Source organism: Meles meles, chromosome 1 (assembly GCF_922984935.1).
Source record: "Meles meles chromosome 1, mMelMel3.1 paternal haplotype, whole genome shotgun sequence".
Lineage (NCBI taxonomy): Eukaryota > Metazoa > Chordata > Mammalia > Carnivora > Mustelidae > Meles > Meles meles.
The window spans coordinates 35,558,983-35,578,301 of NC_060066.1; the positions used below are offsets into that span (position 1 = coordinate 35,558,983).

Consider the following 19,319-nt stretch of genomic DNA (forward strand, 5'->3'; position numbering starts at 1 on the left):
TGGATAGAAAGCATTTTTATCCTGATTTTTATGGGTAAAAAATTGAGGCTTGCAGAGGTGACATAAAAATTTCTTGTGGAAATGTCTGTTGTTACACAACTAGTTAGAGAGTAGATCTAGTTTTTAGATAAAAGCCTTAGTTGAGAGCCTAAAATTACACAGTCTGTACTATTTCTCCAATAAAAACATAACAAACATTTTTAAGAGCAGAATTTTCTTTATTATCTGAGTGATAAAAGAATGCAATCCTGCAAATACTAAAAATACATAGGACATTAAAGTAACCACTGGTATTATAAAGAATCCTTTCAAAGTTCTCAGGCTGCTGTGGTAAATGCACATTGGTGCAGTTTCATTGGTGGTCAGCAAGGGGAATCAGAGAAAAGAAACAGGCTGCATCTTTGTTGTTGAAGCGCTAGAAAGGAATTACTTAACTTCCATGTAATTTCTGTGGAGTTTTAGTAAGTTCTTGAAAAGGAAATCCAGTCAGTTTTTTTTTTTTTTTAATGCCTAACTTTTATATGTAAAAATTCATAGGTTCTCCCAACTAAAATGTCTTATGCTGCCAATTTGAAAAATGTAATGAACATGCAAAATCGACAAAAAAAGGAAGGGGAAGAACAGAATGTGGTGCCAGAAGAAGCTGAAAGTTCAAAACCAGGGCCATCTGCTCATGATCTTGCAGCACAACTGAAAAGCAGTTTACTAGCAGAAATAGGACTGACTGAAAGTGAAGGCCCACCTCTTACATCTTTCAGGTATTTGCTCAGTGGAGATAGTTTTTCTGTTATATTACTTTATGGGTATTATAATTCTTGGAAGAATTTTTATTTAGGGATTTTATAATTTTATTTCATTTGTATGTAAATAATAGAATTAAATGTGTTCTTATTTCTGTGTGTTCCTGATTTATAATCAGATATTTAAATATTTGTGCTTTCTGGATTTTGGGGGTGACTATAGTCATTGATTGTCATTCTGATTTTCTCTTCACATTACTGAGGAAATTCTAAGGCTCTTTTTTTTTAATGTTCAGTACTGAGTTAAAGTGTGCCCATGTCAAATTGCCAGTTACAGACGTGTTATCAGCAGCTCAGCAAAGGAAAACCCTGTGAATGACTATAGAGTTTTGTAGGTTTGTGACTCTCACACTTGCTTGGGCTCCTATGCCAGGTTCACAGTTGGTTATTATCTTAAAAGAAAGAGGTGGGTTCTTTGATTTCCCAATAAAAATTGCTAGTGTACACTGTGGCTCAGTATGGCTAATCTCAAATGATTTGTTGAGTACAAATGGTTTACAGAATATCAAACAATTATTTTTGCTTAGGAAACTATATACTATTTTATATACACAGTCCAACAGCCATAAAAGGCAAGGAAGAATTGTAGACTGGGGGTGGGGGGGTAAGCTTTTTGGAGACAATATGGCTTGAGCTGAGATGGTTAGACTATGTAGAAGCAAACAACTGAAGGAGAGAAGAATTGGAGGTAAGGAGATCACTTAGAAAGCTGCTACTCTAGTTCAGGCTAGTGGTAAAGGGGCTGAAAAAGAATATTGCCTTTGGGTATGGATAGGAAATTTTGGAAGGAGAAGCTTATGAAGGACTTAATCACTCTGGAGGACCAGGGGAAAGACACATTAAAATTTGTTTCAAGTTTGTGCCATAGGGAAACAGGTGGTACTACTGAAAAAAAAAGCAAGAGGCAGTGTCATTGAAGTGAAGAGGCCATATTCCGTTTTCCTGTGTTGAGTTGGACATGTATGTCATTGACATGGATATATTTAACACAGTGGAAATTCTGGTCTGTTGCGAAAATATGAACTGGAGAGGGATCTAGGAGGCACCCAAATGGAGAGGCATGATGGACTTTAGGGAGAAGAGGTAAAATTGAAGATAAAGGTAGGCAGCTGGGAGATGTATCCTTATAAAGGACAGAGGGAATAATGGAATAAAAATGAGAAGTTCTGTGAGGAATGAGCAGTTACAGAAAAATTCTGTTAGAGAGGGTGTGGTTGGAAAAGACCAAAAAAATTACTGTCATTGACCAAAAAATCAGGGAATCTTTATAGTTGGCTAAATTACTTCCCACTCTCCCCTTAAACCTCTTGCAGGCCACAGTGTAGCTTCATGGGAATGGTTATTTCCCACGATATGCTGTTAGGACGTTGGCGCCTTTCTTTGGAACTATTTGGCAGGGTTTTCATGGAAGATGTTGGAGCAGAACCTGGATCAGTATGTATTTTGAGCACTTTTAATTCTGTTCTGCTTCATAAGAACTTATGTCAGAGAATAATTTTGTTATGTTTTTTTTTTTTTTTTAAAGATCCTAACTGAATTGGGTGGTTTTGAGGTAAAAGAATCAAAATTCCGTAGAGAAATGGAAAAACTGAGGAACCAACAGTCAAGAGATTTATCACTAGAGGTAAAGGTATTTAGATTTTCTTATACTATACAATATAGTGTGCCATTTATATGAAGTTTAAAAACAAAAAATCGTTTAGGGATATGTTTTGTATAATTAAAAAATTAATAAATGGTAATCACCATATTTAGAGTAGTGGTTATCTCTGGAAGTTGGTTTCCTGACATCTTTTCTTGATCAGTGAGTATTTTCTGTTTTTGTTTTTGTTTTTTTAACATTTTTGATGTCCTTTATTCCATTAAGGTTATTATATTCCATTGATGCTCAGATTGTTTCTTTGGCTAGTGGGAGTCCTGAGTCTTCTTTGGCTCCTTGGTCTTTTTGACTGGACTCCAACAATCCTTGATAACTTATTTACTTTTTGGTATGTCTCATCTTGTGTATTTCCTGTCACAGATCTTAAATCAACCATTTCTTCAAGAACCTTTGGTTCCTTTTAGTAGGAAAAGTATTTTGAGATTATAATCTGGACTGTAGGGTTGCTCATTGCCTACTAAGTTGGTCATGGTTTCTAGGTCTTTTCAATGGATAGAGCTAGAAATTTTCCTTTAAGAAAAAGAGAAATTATACACTAAGTACATACTTGATATTTCCAATTCAAATTTAAGATTTAGGATCACATAATTGTTTTATTTCCACCTCTTAGCCTTTACCTCCCTTCTTCCAAACCATACATCCAACTTTCCAACAACACTAAGAAAATTACTCATTTGCTTTTACTCACAGCATATACACAGCAGTCCTAGAATCACAACATCAACATTACCACCCCAAAATGATTGTTGAAAATAGCTTAAGATTTATTTGCATTTTTTTTTGTCCTTCCAATTAGATATAGTCAGATTGCTTCAAGTCACTTAAAACAATTTTTGTGTGGTTTTGCTACTAATCTGCATACAATCAGGGCCTTTTGTTTAATTTTGCTTTTAACTTTTAGGGATTGCTTTCTCACCTTTTCTTGGTTTGGTTTGTCATTAATGTAAAACATCTACAACAGTGCAAGGCCTACTCTATAGAAGAAGTTATATTTAGGGAAATCTGGTTTCTTGTCATTAATGTAAAATATCTACAGTAGTGCAAGGACAACTACAGAAGAAGTTACATTTAGGGAAATCTGGTTTCTATTTCTCTCTTTTACCATGCGCCCACCTTTCCCCTTCAGTTTTTTTTTTCTTCCTTTTTTAAAAAACTATAATCATGCGTGTGTGTATGTATTTATTACCCATCTCTCTCCCCTACTCCTGACCCCGAGTCTGCTCTACATTTTACTCCATCTTGCTTTTCCCGGTTAACAGTATATCCCAGAGGTAAAGCCATTGCTGTGCAGAGCAGTGTTCCGCCTTCCTTTCACAGCTGCTTTGTCTTAGTAATGCATTTTATGGTTGTATCACAAGTTTTTGGTGGTGGTGTTGTGGGCTTTTGTTTTTGTTTTTTTGGTTAAAGATTTTATTTATTTGAGACAGAGACAGAGATCACGACAGAGGGCACAGGTGGGGAGGAGAGGAAGAAGCAGGCTCCCTGCTGAGCAGGGTACCCAATGCGGTGCTTAATCCTAGGACCCTGGGATCATGACTTGAGCCGAATGCAGACGCTTAACCAACTGAGCCACCCAGGCACCCCACCAATCTTCTACTGATAGACATTTGGGTTTATTTCTAATCTTTTGCAGTAATGAATAGTGGTGTGTGTTTTTCTTTTTGGCTAGTATGTGTGTCTTTGAGATAGATTCTTAGACACAGAACCTAGACTGGGTTAAAAGGCATATGTGTATATAATTGTGGCAAATATTTCTGCATGGTGGTTCTGTATTTTTGCACTTGCAATATGAGATGCCTCTGTAGTCGTGCCAGCAGTTTGTCAAATGTTTAGATTTTTGCCAATCTGATAGGTAAGAAATGACGTTCCATGTAGTTTTAGTTTGCATTTCTTTTACTCTGAGCAAAGTTAAAGATTGTTTCATATATTTATACTTTTCTATGAACTGTTATATCTTGCCCATTTTCTTCTGTTGTTTTTTTTCTCAATTTTTTAAGATTCTTTAGAAGCACATTATCTAACCGTGCTATGCATATATAGCTTTGTAACAGAAGACACTCACCAGTCATTTTCCCAGCTCGTCATTTTTCTTTTATTTGTCGTTTTCTGTCATGAAAGAAATACATCTGTGTTTTCTACTATGTGCTGGTTTTTTTTGGTTTGTGTTTGATTTTAAAACACACTTAGTATTTACTTGGAATTATCTTGGTATATTCCAAAACTGAACAAATGGCTGTTTTCCAACAGACTTACTAAGAAAATGTTAGATTGAGTTACATTCCATTATGCGGACTTAATGCAAGACATTTTTAAATGCTTTAGAATGTTTTTTATTTGGGGCTGGGGGTAGCTCAGTCTGTTAAGCATCCAAATTGTGATTTCGGCACAGGTCATGATCTCAGGGTCGTGAGATTTGAGCCCTCTGCGATACTGAGCCCAGTGCAGAGCCTGCTTAAGATGGTCTGTCTCCATCTGCACCCGCCCACACCCCCATGTTCACTTTCTTTTTCTCTCTCGCTCTCAAAAAATTTTAAATTTGGAATATAAGCTCCTGAGAACCCAGATTATTTTGTAGTTAAACTCTCAACAAGAAACTAAAATTACAGTTTCATATTTTATATAGAAAAATTTCAAGGTGGTTTCTAGTACTGACTTTACTACTTTTTGGTGCATTTTAATAGGTTGATCGGGATCGAGATCTTCTCATTCAGCAGACCATGAGGCAGCTAAACAATCACTTTGGTCGAAGATGTGCTACCACACCAATGGCTGTACACAGAGTAAAAGTCACATTTAAGGATGAGCCAGGAGAGGGCAGTGGTGTAGCACGAAGTTTTTATACAGCCATTGCACAAGCATTTTTGTCAAATGAAAAACTGCCAAATTTAGATTGTATCCAAAATGCTAACAAAGGCACTCATACAAGTAAGTGTACTCTACAGATAACAAGCATCATAAAAATTATTTCAATGGATGAAATTGGTAAAGGGGATTGAGAGGAGAAAACAGATTCTTCTTTCATTAAAACAATTATCACAGTTATAAGTATTTATGATGGGCGAACTTTTAGCATCCATTTGCATTTTTATACAGTTTTTTCTAGATTAATGATTTAGTCTTGTTTAAACTACTCTAATCAACAGTTCATCACTTTGCTCTTTTACTGCCCCACTTATTTTCATAAATGTGACTGCAGTAGTGAGTTTCACATCGCAGTTGTTACATGTTTGGGGAGTGGGAAGTTGTAAGATCTACAGTAATAGAAAAAATCAGTGAGCACATTACAGATTTCCACCACCCTGTATTTAATTAGCACAGATGGTTAAGAAAATACTGTTCTCTAGAGCAGTGCTATTCAGAGTACAATTTGTAGAGTTGCTACCAGTCCCCAGTGAAATGAGGAGCTTGTAAGCAAATGTAGATTGGTTGACTGTATTACTAACTTCACTGTATAATTTAGCAGGACTTTGTTTTTTTGGTAATAAGATGTTCTTTTAACATCCTGGCTCAAGTTGTACCTCCTTGAGGACCAGTACTTAGGGATTAGGATTCTTAAGCTATTTTCAAATTAAAAAAAAAAAATCTGCGAAAATTACAAATGCCTTTAAGTAGGTTGTAATTGGGGATTCATGTAAAGTGAGGGCAGGAATTGTCATCTTGTAGGTGGATAATTCAGGCGGAGGGAATTACTAAGAAAATCCTTTATTTCACCGTAAACTGCCATCATAGAGGCTGAATGAACTCCAAGAAGGATTGAGGATGAAAAGATGTGTAGTGTACTCGAGCCTTTCATCATTAGTTTTACCATTTGACTTTCCGTAGTCTTATAATAAAAAGAAATTGGCAGATGTGAATGAGGGAACCTGGGAAGTTGTAACATTTCAGAATAAACTTTTCTGCACTCTCTTTAGGAAACCATACTTTGGCTTATTATGCTCAACGTTTTGAAAATAGTAATAGCTAATGTCTTAGGTGTCTATAAAATGCTTAATGCCCAAAACTAAGAATAAAGAAGATAGATAGGACTCTAATCACATAAGAAGTCTCAGCATTATTTATGGTGAAACTAACAGCCCCATTTGCTACATATTATTTCACAACTGTGACACAATTCATGACTGAGTGAATACTTATTCCCAACCTTCAAACCAGAGGGAGAATCAGAGAAAGGCACTAACATAAATGCTAAGAGAGATAACCTTCATCTGTTAAGTTCTTATATTTGTCTTATGTCCTCACATTGACTTTCAAAGTTAAAGTAGTTGCCTTTACATGGATCTAAATAAAGTGTGTTTCACATTTTCTTCCAGGTTTAATGCAGAGATTAAGGAACAGAGGAGAGAGGGATCGGGAAAGGGAGAGAGAAAGGGAAATGAGAAGGAGTAGTGGCTTGCGAGCAGGTTCTCGAAGAGATCGAGATAGGTGAGATCATTTTGTATCTTTTACTAAATACCACTTTTTTGAATGAAATTGGAGGTAGGCCTGTAATAGGAGGGTCTCAATTATGTACTATTTTTTAGAAGAAGTTTTAACATTTGGGTTAAATCAGTAGTAACTGTACTATTATTAAAATATTTTGCTTTTAAAACCCTGAATATCATTCTTTCCCCAATTTGTCTTAAAATTTTATTTGTGGAAATTGTGTTATATTCAAACCTCTTAATTTTTCTCCTGTTAGGGTGGGTGGCATTTTACTTTGGACTAAAATTTCTAGGAAGAGTGGGTGAATTTTTGATTTCTGGTATTTTATGGGCTTGCTCCCTTAGAATCTTTCTAGGGTCAAATTGAACTATACATTGCAAAGTTACAGATTTTGAAGTAACAACATCTAGAAAATCTTTATTTCCCAGCCATCATCCATTAGGCATTCCACCACCTTAATCCCATAACTGGAGCTACCTATATGTTTGGTTTTTCATCTTTGTTACCAGTGGTGCTGTTTTTTGCAGACAAGGGAAATAAGATATAATAGCTTTATTCTTCTTACAGAGACTTCAGAAGGCAGCTTTCCATTGATACTAGGCCCTTCCGACCAGCCTCTGAAGGGAATCCTAGTGACGATCCTGATCCTCTGCCGGCTCATCGTCAGGCACTTGGAGAGAGACTTTATCCTCGTGTACAAGCAATGCAGCCAGTACGTATGGTGCACTTAGCTTCCTCATAACGGACTCTGCCATTTTTGTTTTTTGAATTAAAGTTGGCATTGTAAAAATGTTAGCTACTTTCAAGTCATGTGGTTGAGGACTATAGTAAAAAGAAGGCTTAAGAGGGAAAGCAGCAAAATTTGCTGGAGGGTAGCTTGAAGGAGATTTTTTGTTTTTTCTACCGGTGCTGAGTTGGCATTCTACCTAATAAGTTCCTTGTGTGCTTAAGTAATTATCTGTGCATTTAATTTGTACCTTCATTTGTAAAAATTGTTATTTTGAAGCAGACTTTTTAATCTGTTAAATTGTAGCTAGGACATACTGCAAATAATCTACATTATTGCTGTTAAGTATTGCCAGATTTTTATATTGAATGTTCTGTCAAAGGTTTTTTTCCTGTATTATGAAACAAACTAGTTGTGTTTGTTTTCCTTTATACATGACTTACATGTATGTTACAGCAAGAGAAAATAAAACAGAAAACCAGCTATAGTTCTTTCAGTAAATCCTTAGCCTTAATTATAGTCATCTTTCTTCTCCCTCTTTGACTTCTTCCCTCCCATTCTTCTCTTCTACCCTACATGAAAGAAAGATTTCTGGCTCTCTGAGGGGGATAAATGGAAACTGAGTATTTGTATGTTTATTCATAGATAGCAGAAATCTTAAAAGGCTTGTCATCCAAATTTTAAACTAGTTTTAACAAGACTTTGGAAGTTCTCTATAATTAAGCTTCCAGTTTAATAAAATACCTTAGCTAGTTCAGAAATTTTTTTCGTTTTCCAAGTGTCTTACATTTTTTTCTTCTTTTGGAGGTGGGGGCGTCTAAAAGATTGTTGATTTAGACAAGAGGTTTCAGAGAGTAAGGGAACTAACTTTGTTTGTTGTTTACAGGCATTTGCAAGTAAAATCACTGGCATGCTGTTGGAATTATCCCCAGCTCAGCTGCTTCTCCTACTAGCAAGTGAAGATTCTCTGAGGGCAAGAGTGGATGAAGCCATGGAACTCATTATAGCACATGGACGGTAATGTATATAATTGGGAAGGCATTTCAGTTTAAATATCAACTACTTTATTTTTAGGATGTAGGTGCTACCATATCTTAAAATTTATACTGTGAAGTACACAACACAGTTTTATAAGAGATGGCTTAAAATCTGTGAGTGAGACAGTTGAGTTTTGCATGTATTAGAAAGTTAGAATTTTAGCAGTGACTTAGATTCTAAAAATCTTTTATATACCTGATATTTCGAAATAACTTGTAAAAAGTACATCCCAGATTCTCTACCAGAATACCCCTACCGGCAGAGGCCAGAGACCTCAAGGAACTGGGGTGTAGTAGCTGAGTTCTTGCCATAAGCGTGAAGTTTCTTTTAGAGCTTCTGACTTATCTTAAAAATTCACGCAAATTTTTGCTTTCTGTTGTGTAATATATTTGTTTTAATATAAAACTTAAAAATATCTAATAGTTAAATTACTCTTTTTCCAAGGTGACAAGTAAAAGTGACAGCAGGAAAGATAGGCCAAACTTACTCTGTGCCCTCTATCCTGAGGCTACTCTTATCTGCAGTTTGAAGCTTTTTAGATGCAAATTTCTGTTCTTCCCAGTCCTGATCTTGCAGGGGGAACTTAGATTAGATAACGTAGTAGAAATGGATAAATGGGTAGGCTAAGCACTGAAATGTAACAGCCACTTACCTGTTTCATAGCCTTTGAACATCCAAGCCAAAGACTATTGCTAGAGGTTTTATTTTTTTGTTGGTAATTACTATTTTTCTTCTCTGGGCTTTTATATATTATTTCTTCATTCCTTTTCCCTGTCTCTGGATGTAATCAGCACCGATAGAGCTCAGCCCATTATAGAAAAGGTTACAAGGAATGTACATTTTGAAAAAAGATCTTTGTATGTAAGGATTGCTAATTTAGTAGTACTTTCTGTTGAATGCAACTAATGTGTAATTTTGATTCCTTTCATCTGGCTGTGTAAAGTGAACTGTGAATTTGTATTGTAGAATAATTAAACACACTAAAGAATTTGATTCCTGTTGCAATTGCTTTCTGAACATTTTCTGTTCTTTTATAATTCTCCCTGTGAGCTTAAGCTTCAGTACCCCTATGAAGCTGCATTATTTTATCGTAAATCAGGTAGCCCTTAGCTCATTATCTTGAATCACACATGTAGCACCTAATTTTTTTTTTGTTACATAATACTGACTTCTCTCTTCCTATAATTGCACTGACTAGTACGTGTCTTGGATATTTTTTAAAGCCTTTAATAAATGTATTTATAAATCTTTATAAATTCAAATGCATGTTTCTCTACACTAAATTCTAGAAGCCTCAATTATCTGGAATGTAAAAGGTTTTTGATTTCTTTTTAGGGAAAATGGAGCTGATAGTATTCTGGATCTTGGATTATTAGACTCCTCAGAAAAGGTACAGGTAAGAGATGTTCTGTACGTGAGCTAATAAACAGCACTTGGAACTCGAATTTAGCACAGCCTGAATTAAGCTTTAATTTTAGAGATGTCATGAATTTCTTAGTGCTTAACTCAAGGAAGAAGTGAGTGCAAAGATACAGAGAAAATGAGACCTGTGGAGAGGCAGTTAGGAAGGCTTTTTTAGTTCCCCAAAAACTTGAGTGCCAGCCACGGTGGAGCAGACCCATTATAATCTTATCTCTTTCACTGATTACAACTAAAAACTGAACAAAATGTGAAAGGAACCACCTGAGTATTCTGAAAAGTAGATAGTAGCACACACATGATAGAGGGCGGTCAAATTGATTAACAGCTAGTGTGGCATTGTTTTAGGGTAGAGAGTAAAGCTGATCTCTTTAACTCCGGTCTTGGTTGGAAAATAGAGAGGGCTTTGAGAACTGAGCTGTAGTAGTGTCCAGGTCCCACACTATCCATGGTGCATCTGCAAGGCAGACCCAAAAAATAAAAGGCTTTGAAAATCTGTTTTTGGAATCATTGCACACAGATGGTGACACTTCCAATCTGAATCTAACCAGAGTGATTGCCTGCTAAACCCCGAAACATCAACATTCTCCCTATCATTTTAACGAGACCCAGAGTTCACAACTTAATATTCAAAAGGCCAGGATACACTCCAAAATTACTCAACATACTCAATATACAAAGAACTAGACCAGACACACTAGTTCTCCTGGGAAAAGAACCAATAGATGCTAACTTTAAGATGACCTTACTTGGGGGCGCCTGGGTGGCTCAGTGGTTTAAGTCTCTGCCTTCGGCTCAGGTCATGATCTCAGGGTCCTGGGATCGGGCCCCGCATCGGGCTCTCTGCTCAGTGGGGAGCCTGTTTCTCCCTCTCTCTCTGCCTGCCTCTCTGCCTACTTGTGACCTCTCTCTCTGTCAAATAAATAAATAAAAAATAAAAAATTTTAAAAAAAGGATGACCTTACTTGTTGGAATTATCAAAGACTTTATCCCATATTCTAGGAGATGAGGGTATCTTTATCTGATAGAATATGAGATAAAGTTAAGCACTAGTGAACTGAATGAAAGAGGTTCACAGCAGAGAAGTAGAAACTGTAAAAGAGAACCAAGGGAAAAGCTTAGAATTAGAAGAACAACATCTAGGGATGCCTGGGTGGCTCAGCCTTTGGCTTAGGTCATGGTCCCAGAGTCTTGGGATCAACTCCTGCACTGGGCTCCCTGCTCAGCGTGGAGTCTGCTTCCCCTGCTGCACGTTCTCTCTCTCTCTCTCTCTCAAATAAATAAATGAAATCGTTAAGAAAAATGTTTAAAAAGTACAACATCTAAAAGAAAAAAATTCAGTAGATAGGTCAATAGCTCAATGAAGAGGATAGGAAAGTGTCAGTTTGAAGACAGAAATTATCTAAAGAACAGAGAGAAGATTTTGAACAAAGAAACAATTTCAGGAATCTGTGGACCATAATGAAAGATCAGACATCCGTGTCATTGAAAGCACTTGGAAGAAGAGGAGAGACTACTACAGGAGAATATTTGAAGAAACAGCAGCCGAGAACCTCCCACATTTGGTACCAAGATTTATAGATTCAAGGTGGTCAGTGAACCCTAAATAGGAAAACTATGTCTATATGTATTATAATTGAACTGCTGTAAAACCAAGCAAAGAACAGTGCTTTACATATAGAGAAACTGTGATTTGAAAGACAGTGGATTTGTCATCAGAAAGGTATGAGCCAGAAGACAATGGTTCATCATTCTTATATCCAGCAAAAGTATCTTTAAGGAATTGGGGTGAAAGAAGCTACCAGTTTCATTAGTGATTTTAAATGGACAGAGAATTTAAAGATTTAATAGGCATGAGCTTTATATAAGTATCACAGTTCTGAAAAGGTGAATTAAAAAATTTACATTTAAATATAAACATTGCTTTACCTACCTGACTTCCCTTTGAGTGATTTTAGACAACTAGTTCATATGTTTTGTTTTTAAAATCAGTCTTGGGATGCACCTGGATGACTGGGTTGGTAAAGTGTCCAACTCTTGATTTTGACTCAGGTCAAGGTCTCGGGTCCTGAGATTGAGCCCAGCATCAGGCTTCACACTCAGTGCAAACTCTGCTTGTCCCTTTCTCTCCCTATCCCCCTTGCATGCACGTGTGCTCTCTCTCAAATAAATAAAAGCTTAAAAAAATAGAAAAATCTTGGGACTTAACCTGATACTCTATTATTAGGAAAACCGAAAGCGTCATGGCTCTAGTCGAAGTGTTGTAGATATGGATTTAGACGATACAGACGATGGTGACGATAATGCCCCTTTGTTTTACCAACCTGGAAAAAGAGGATTTTATACTCCAAGGCCTGGCAAAAACACAGAAGCAAGGTTGAATTGTTTCAGAAACATTGGCAGGTAGGTAAAATAACGCTAATCTTAAATTTTTTTTTTAACAATTTCAGTTTGAGATTTTCTAAAACAATCATTTTTAAAATGTGTATATATTCTTCATACTGATTAGAAATGAGGCTGTAGAATTCTCAAAATACTGTGTGTATATTATGTATGTATGTGTGGGGTTATATGTGTTTTAGAATTATTTTCAAATTTAAATATATTTCCCTGTTTTTATTTTTAGGATTCTTGGACTATGTCTGTTACAGAATGAACTATGTCCTATTACATTGAATAGACATGTAATTAAAGTGTTGCTTGGTAGGAAAGTAAGTGATTTTAATGAACCTAACTGCTTTTACAATTGCAAAAATTTCCTTTTATAGCCATTATAAAGCATTTTCAAACATTTAATGACATGGGAAAAAAAAATCTCAATACATGCAAGAATGGGTGACACTGGTGGGTTTGGGGGTGTCTGACAGACCTGGATCTTGATGCAGACAAATGCCCTCACACCTATGGCCTATTTTCCCATTTGCAAAATGGTAAAACTGTAGTGCCTGGTAAGTGCTCAATAGATTTTAACTATTATTATTTGTTCAAACAGGTGGTAGAAGTAGTATTATTGAAAAGAGTGTTGTTGGCTTCAAAAATATATGTAAGATGTGCAGGAGGGAGAGGGGACAAAAGCATGTGAGAAAATACAGCATAGCATGCTTGATATTTATCTCTGAGTGGTAGAATTAGCATAATTTCTTTATTGCTTTGAAGTCTGACTGCCTGCACATTCTTTTTATATGGGGAGGGGGGAGATCACATCCTTTAAAATTTATGTATAATACTAATTATGCAACTTCTGATTTAAAACACAACTGCCAGTGTTCCTAAAGGTATTATAAAGAAATTACTTGACACAAAACAATGAAATATTGTAGTCTTTTCGAGCAATTTATATCATGCGAGTGATATGAATTAACATTGTTCAAACCCACAGATGAATAGTTTTCTATTCATATCATATAAATGTGTGTGTACATTTGTATGCATGTACACATGTAATGATGTAAATTCTGACCCTATTGAATTCTTAAAGTATTCCAGCAAAAATGTTCTTGTGCAAGAAGAACTGGATTTAAAGCTCAGCCACAGCTCAGAAATGTTGATGCATTGAGCCTTTTTAAACACGGTTTGGGGAGAAGATGGAATCAAATAGACTCAAGTTTAACCCAATGATACGACCTTCAATAAGTTACTGAATTCCTTTGAGCATCAGATTCGTCATCTAGAATAATCTATATTTTTTTATTATAATCAAGACTAAATAGGATGTATACTAAGGACCCACTGTTCAGCATAATCACTGTTTAATAATAAGTGCAGGTTTTTGCAAATTATTTTGGAACTTAAATTCCTCCACTATTGGCTTTAAATTTTTTTCAAAATATATCTTACTGTATTTTGAAAGTTAATTATCAGAGCCAAAGATTAACATTTTACCTCTTCAGTTATATTTAGTGGAATAGTCTTTATATCTTCAAATTAAATAAAATTCAGTAAAGATATTTCATAATTGTTTCATATGATTACTTTCTTAGGTCAATTGGCATGATTTTGCTTTTTTTGATCCTGTGATGTATGAGAGTTTACGGCAACTTATCCTCGCTTCTCAGAGTTCAGATGCTGATGCTGTTTTCTCTGCAATGGATTTGGCATTTGCAATTGACTTGTGTAAAGAAGAAGGTGGAGGACAGGTAAAGCAAATACATAATTTTCTGATTCCGGTAAGATAATTTGGTTAGTTTGTTTTGCTTCTATAGAAACAATTTAGATGGGGACAGAACAAGAGACACACAAATATACAGAGAAAAACCACAGTACGTATCTGGACAGGTACCCAGAGATAGAGAGCTAATGAGACAGACTGAAAGGTAGAAGAGTTTTTTGTACTTATTTTTTTTTGCATTTCTTAGATACTTGTCAGATACAGAATTATCTTACTTTTTTTTTTTTTTTTTTAAGTTTTAGAGACATTAGAGAGAAACTCTTAAATAGACTCTGCATACAAAGTGCAGAGCCAGACACGGCTCGATCTGACTACCCTGAGATCACTTTTTAATAGCAATGCTAAATTTTTTTACAGGTTGAACTTATTCCTAATGGTGTAAATATACCAGTGACTCCCCAGAATGTGTATGAGTATGTGCGGAAATATGCAGAACATAGAATGTTGGTAGTTGCAGAACAGCCATTACACGTGAGTACTTTCTAGAAAATGTTCTTTGATCTGATGAGGCTCTTTGTGTCTTCATGTGTGGTAAACTAGTTCAGAGTATATTCAGCTTGCCTACCAAAGGTTAAAACTTTTAAACCGTATTAATTTATGTACAATGTAAATTATACCTGACTCCAGACCAAGCACTGTTTTTTCAGTAAAACTATTTGTAAAAACCATGTAATCATCCAAAAGTCAATTTGGTGAGTGAAGTTCGGAAAGGATTCTTGTGGAACTGAAGTGACTACTGCTTTGGGGTCCTTTGACCATGGGTCCTTTGACCCATGTCTTGGTGACCAGCTAGAGGATTCCAAGGCAATTATAGTCATGGCTTATTACAGCAAAAGGACTCAGAGCAAAGGAAAAAGTACATGAGACCAAGTCTGGGGGAATGTAGGTGCAGCCTTCTGAAGTTCTCTCAGGCTGTGGGCTGTCACAAAGAACATAACTTCTTTCCTTCAGCAGTGAATTACAGAAACACATGTACAGTGTTTGTGCTTAGAGAAGCCTGCTTAAGAGTTGCAGCCTAGGTTTTTCTTTTTCTTTTCTTTTTTTTTTTCCGGAGGCCAGTCCTATAAGCCTTTTCTGCCTATGCATCCAGCCATGATTACTGAAATTCAGACTCTTAGAGGAAATTCATCATAAATCACACTGTTCACACAAATAGTCTAGGCAAGCTAATGCAGCAGGGTTCACTGCTCCAGGCATTCAGAATAGCTATATCAGTAAAGCCAAGTTTCCAGATGCCAGCCAAGGATCCCAGTGAGGGCTTCTAAAGGGCAGCATCAGGCCTGCTGTGTTTGTCAAAAAGATTTTGTTTGTCTGTTAAAAAGAGAGAGTATGCAGAGGGCAAAGCAGGCTCCCTGCTGAGCAAGAAGCCCATTGGCGGGACTCTAACCCAGGACCCTGGGATCGTGACCTAAACCAAAGGCAGATACCCGACTGAGCCACCTAGGTGTCCCTTGTCAAGTGTTCTATTCCTGTGCTGGGAATAATTGTGCAGGTTCTGAAGTCATACTGTCAGGATTCAGATCATGGTTATAACACTCTATATGACATTAGCGAACTACTTAAGTACTTTGTGCCGTGGCTCCCTTCTTTGCAAAATGAGGATAGAATTAAATGCATTAATAATGTAAGGTGCTTAGAACAGTTCTTGGCACATTGTAATTTCTCAGTAAGGTTCTAGATTTCAGATTTATCATTATGTTACCTTTCATAGGATGTGAGAGGATAGCATGTCTGACACATTGAAGATATTTTTACTTAATGACTAACCTCTTATTAACATAATTAAATTATGGTCAGTTAAATCCTGTAAAAACAATACTATTTCACTTTCGAACCTGTAGCCTGTTCATGCTGACTTTTTTTCCCCTCTACCTCTTTTGAATCTATTAAATTCAAAATACAGAACTTAGTTTTTCTTTCTGGCTTAAAATGAGAACTAGTATTCTTAGTCTAAAATTAGATATTGGGCTTTAACAGTAATGCTACATGGAAAATAAAGTACTGAGATTAATAAAAAGGTAATTTTTAAAATATTCTATAGGCAATGAGGAAAGGCCTACTGGATGTGCTTCCAAAAAATTCATTAGAGGATTTAACAGCAGAAGATTTTAGGCTTTTGGTAAATGGCTGTGGTGAAGTTAATGTGCAGATGTTGATCAGTTTCACCTCTTTCAATGATGAATCAGGTATGAAATTTTTTGAATGTTTAAGGAATAAAATAGATGTATTTATGGGGCTTAGAAATGCTATGTTACTCAGATGTTTAAAAGTTTAAGATACACTTGGACTAGATGCCTTAGCATTAGGTTATTCTTAATTCTTTTACTTTTTCGAGGTTTTAAAGTATATATGGTTTAGTATAGATACAAGTAAAAATTCTTTGTGGTGAGCAATGACATAATAGAATTTTTATGTAGTAAGAAAAAATAACCCATGTGACAACTCTATTGGCGTTTCCCAATTAATTTCTCTTAGACTTTCTAATTTAAGAATTTGACTGTATGGTGTTTGCTTTGTAGAACTGGCCCCAAAGCTCACTTACAAAGATGTAACAACACACAAACACACGGAGAATCTAGAGAGAATAACAACAGGTAGTGATAATCCTCCTAGAATAACATTTATCTTCAGGGCCTGATTTGTTGCATCTTTGTTTTCAAAGTCCTAAGAATAGAATTTTAGCTGTGACTGTACAATAAAACACTGGAAGCTCCAAGAAAGTCCTTATGAGAGGATTCCAGGTATAGGTCATAATTACTGTGTACATGAAGGTACCAGTTTTTCCCCTTTTACATTTTGCAGAGTTATTTGGATAAATTTTCTTGTTTTTTTTCTTTGTGCTCGGCAACGTATAGATTCATTGTATAATAGTTTTTGTGCTACTGGTTTTTTTTTTAAGATTTTTTTAATTTATTTGACAGAGATCACAAGTAGGCAGAGAGAGAGAGAGAGAGAGGAGGAAGCAGGCTCCCTGCTAAGCAGAGAGCCCGATGTGGGGCTCCATCCCAGGACCCTGGGATCATGACCCCAGCCAAAGGCAGAGGCTTAACCCAGTGAGCCACCCAGGAGCTCCTGTGCTACTTTTTAATACAGTTTTCAGTACTTGTAAGATAAGAATTTGTCTCATTTACAAACCAAAAACCTAAAAGGGGAAAATAAATATCTAAAGCCCCTCCAGATTTGATCCTCAGATAAGCAGCATCAGCATCATCTAGAAGATTTTTAGGAATGCAGACTCTCCATTCCTTTCTCCCCGTAGACCTAGTAAATGAGAATCTGCATTTTAGAAAGATCCCCCAAGTGATTTGTAAACTCATTAAAATTTTGAAGCCCTGGTTTTAGTTCATGGGAAGAATCATGAATTACAGATGGGATTAAAGCTATGTGATTATCATTTTTGAGGCTGGTAGTCCATTTTTCTTGGTCATCTTAAGTCAGGATTGACTAATGAATAGGTTTTACATTATGCAAATAGTTATTTTATAAGAAGCATTATTTTAAAATAATGATGGATACAGTATACTGGATTTATACTCTTTGTTCTTAGGAGAAAATGCTGAGAAGCTCTTGCAATTCAAGCGTTGGTTCTGGTCAATAGTAGAGAAGATGAGCATGACTGAACGACAAGATCTTGTAAGTCAAAAATTTCACAAAGTTTGCAGAAGAAATGAAATTTTATAATGCTGTGTATGATAGCCTTTTAAGTTTGCAAACAGTGGTTGATCATTTTAATTTTGGCTAAGGAAATCAGAAATATACGGCAGTTTTAGTTTTTCTACTCTAAACTGAAAACCTGAAGTATTAATAAAGCCTGTAAACAGAGTAAAACGCTTTTAGCTATTGCTATACTGTCTTTAGTCCCAGAAGATAATACCAGTTAATTGTTGAGATAGGTTTCTTTTTCCCTATAGTGCTTATATATGCTGGCTGCACCTTTTATATCCTTAATCCTTTTGACCAGTGGCAAGTCTTTGCAAAATTTTTGAATAGTATCTTGATTGCTATGTGTGTACTAGAATAGCATAGTTTGTGATATGTGGGTGTTACATCTATGATTTCAATCTTATCTACTAATTAGAATCATAAGCTAGATAATATAAACTTTAGTCACTGTGAAAAGCTTACCAGGTCAGTGGAATCTATATCCAGCCTTGAGAGCCTTGAGTATAAAACCAAATCAACCTGTCCATTAGTCTTGAAAGGCATTTTTTTTTTTTTTTAATTTCTTTTCAGCGTAACAGTATTCATTGTTCTTGCACTACGCTCAGTGCTCCATGCAATACGTTCCCTCCTTAATACCCACCACCTGGTTCCCCCAATCTCCCACCCCCCGCCCCTTCAGAACCCTCAGGTTGTTTTTCAGAGTCCATAGTCTCTCATGGTTCATCACCCCTTCCATTTTCCCTCAACTCCCTTCTCCTCTCCATCTCCCCGTGTCCTCCATGTTATTTGTTATGCTCCGCAAATAAGTGAAACCATATGATAATTGACTCTCTCTGCTTATTTCACTCAGCATAATCTCTTCCAGTCCCGTCCATGTTGCTACCAAAGTTGGGTATTCATCCTTGAAAGGCATTCTTAACCTGGAAAATCCTAGATATCCTTTCTACTCCTATTCCTTAATGGTTCCCTGAAAAATTTTTCCTGTCATAGCAGCCTTAGTTCTCAGTAACTAAAACCAGACTACTTGTGGAGTATATAAAAATGATCCAATTTCTAGAAATATCCCCCAGTTTTATTTGAGAGGGAAAATGGTTAGTTCTGTGGGAAAGCATGAAACTTGGGAGTTTCCCCTTTACCTTTAATTGAGTTACTAACTTATTTTTGGGAGGGGGGGTTCTGCATTCAGGACTCTGTAATTTTTACATGGTCCCGGGAGCCTTCCAGTATTTCTGTTCTGTAGGGAGACAGTTCTATTGCTAATCCTGTCAGTTGGTTCTATTCTTGGTTTTAGCCACTGTGGTAATTTCCACTGAGGTTGTTGCATAGGTAGATTCCATATACTTGGTTCCATGCAGCTTTCCCAGTCTTACGGGTCCTGAAGTCTCTGCCAGTGCTAATACTGTATCTATCCTTTTTGGTTTC

At 36.2% G+C, this 19,319-nt stretch overlaps 1 protein-coding gene across 6 annotated transcripts in view; it reads left to right on the forward strand.

The window, feature by feature from the left end:
- The window catches only part of UBR5 (ubiquitin protein ligase E3 component n-recognin 5), a 140,187-nt gene that overhangs the window by 116,475 nt on the left and 4,393 nt on the right, over nt 1-19,319 (forward strand). For 3 of the 6 annotated variants that reach the window (XM_045997342.1, XM_045997376.1, XM_045997365.1), the window contains exons 45-58: nt 538-758; nt 2,114-2,234; nt 2,326-2,430; nt 5,142-5,385; nt 6,771-6,882; nt 7,450-7,594; nt 8,496-8,626; nt 9,983-10,043; nt 12,294-12,469; nt 12,693-12,777; nt 14,047-14,202; nt 14,592-14,705; nt 16,276-16,420; nt 17,782-17,867. In XM_045997342.1, coding sequence (XP_045853298.1) covers nt 538-758; nt 2,114-2,234; nt 2,326-2,430; nt 5,142-5,385; nt 6,771-6,882; nt 7,450-7,594; nt 8,496-8,626; nt 9,983-10,043; nt 12,294-12,469; nt 12,693-12,777; nt 14,047-14,202; nt 14,592-14,705; nt 16,276-16,420; nt 17,782-17,867 — 1,902 coding nt within the window. The remainder of the gene's footprint in view (nt 1-537; nt 759-2,113; nt 2,235-2,325; nt 2,431-5,141; nt 5,386-6,770; nt 6,883-7,449; nt 7,595-8,495; nt 8,627-9,982; nt 10,044-12,293; nt 12,470-12,692; nt 12,778-14,046; nt 14,203-14,591; nt 14,706-16,275; nt 16,421-17,781; nt 17,868-19,319) is intronic. The other 3 variants (XM_045997347.1, XM_045997370.1, XM_045997355.1) reach the window with 2 other exon arrangements.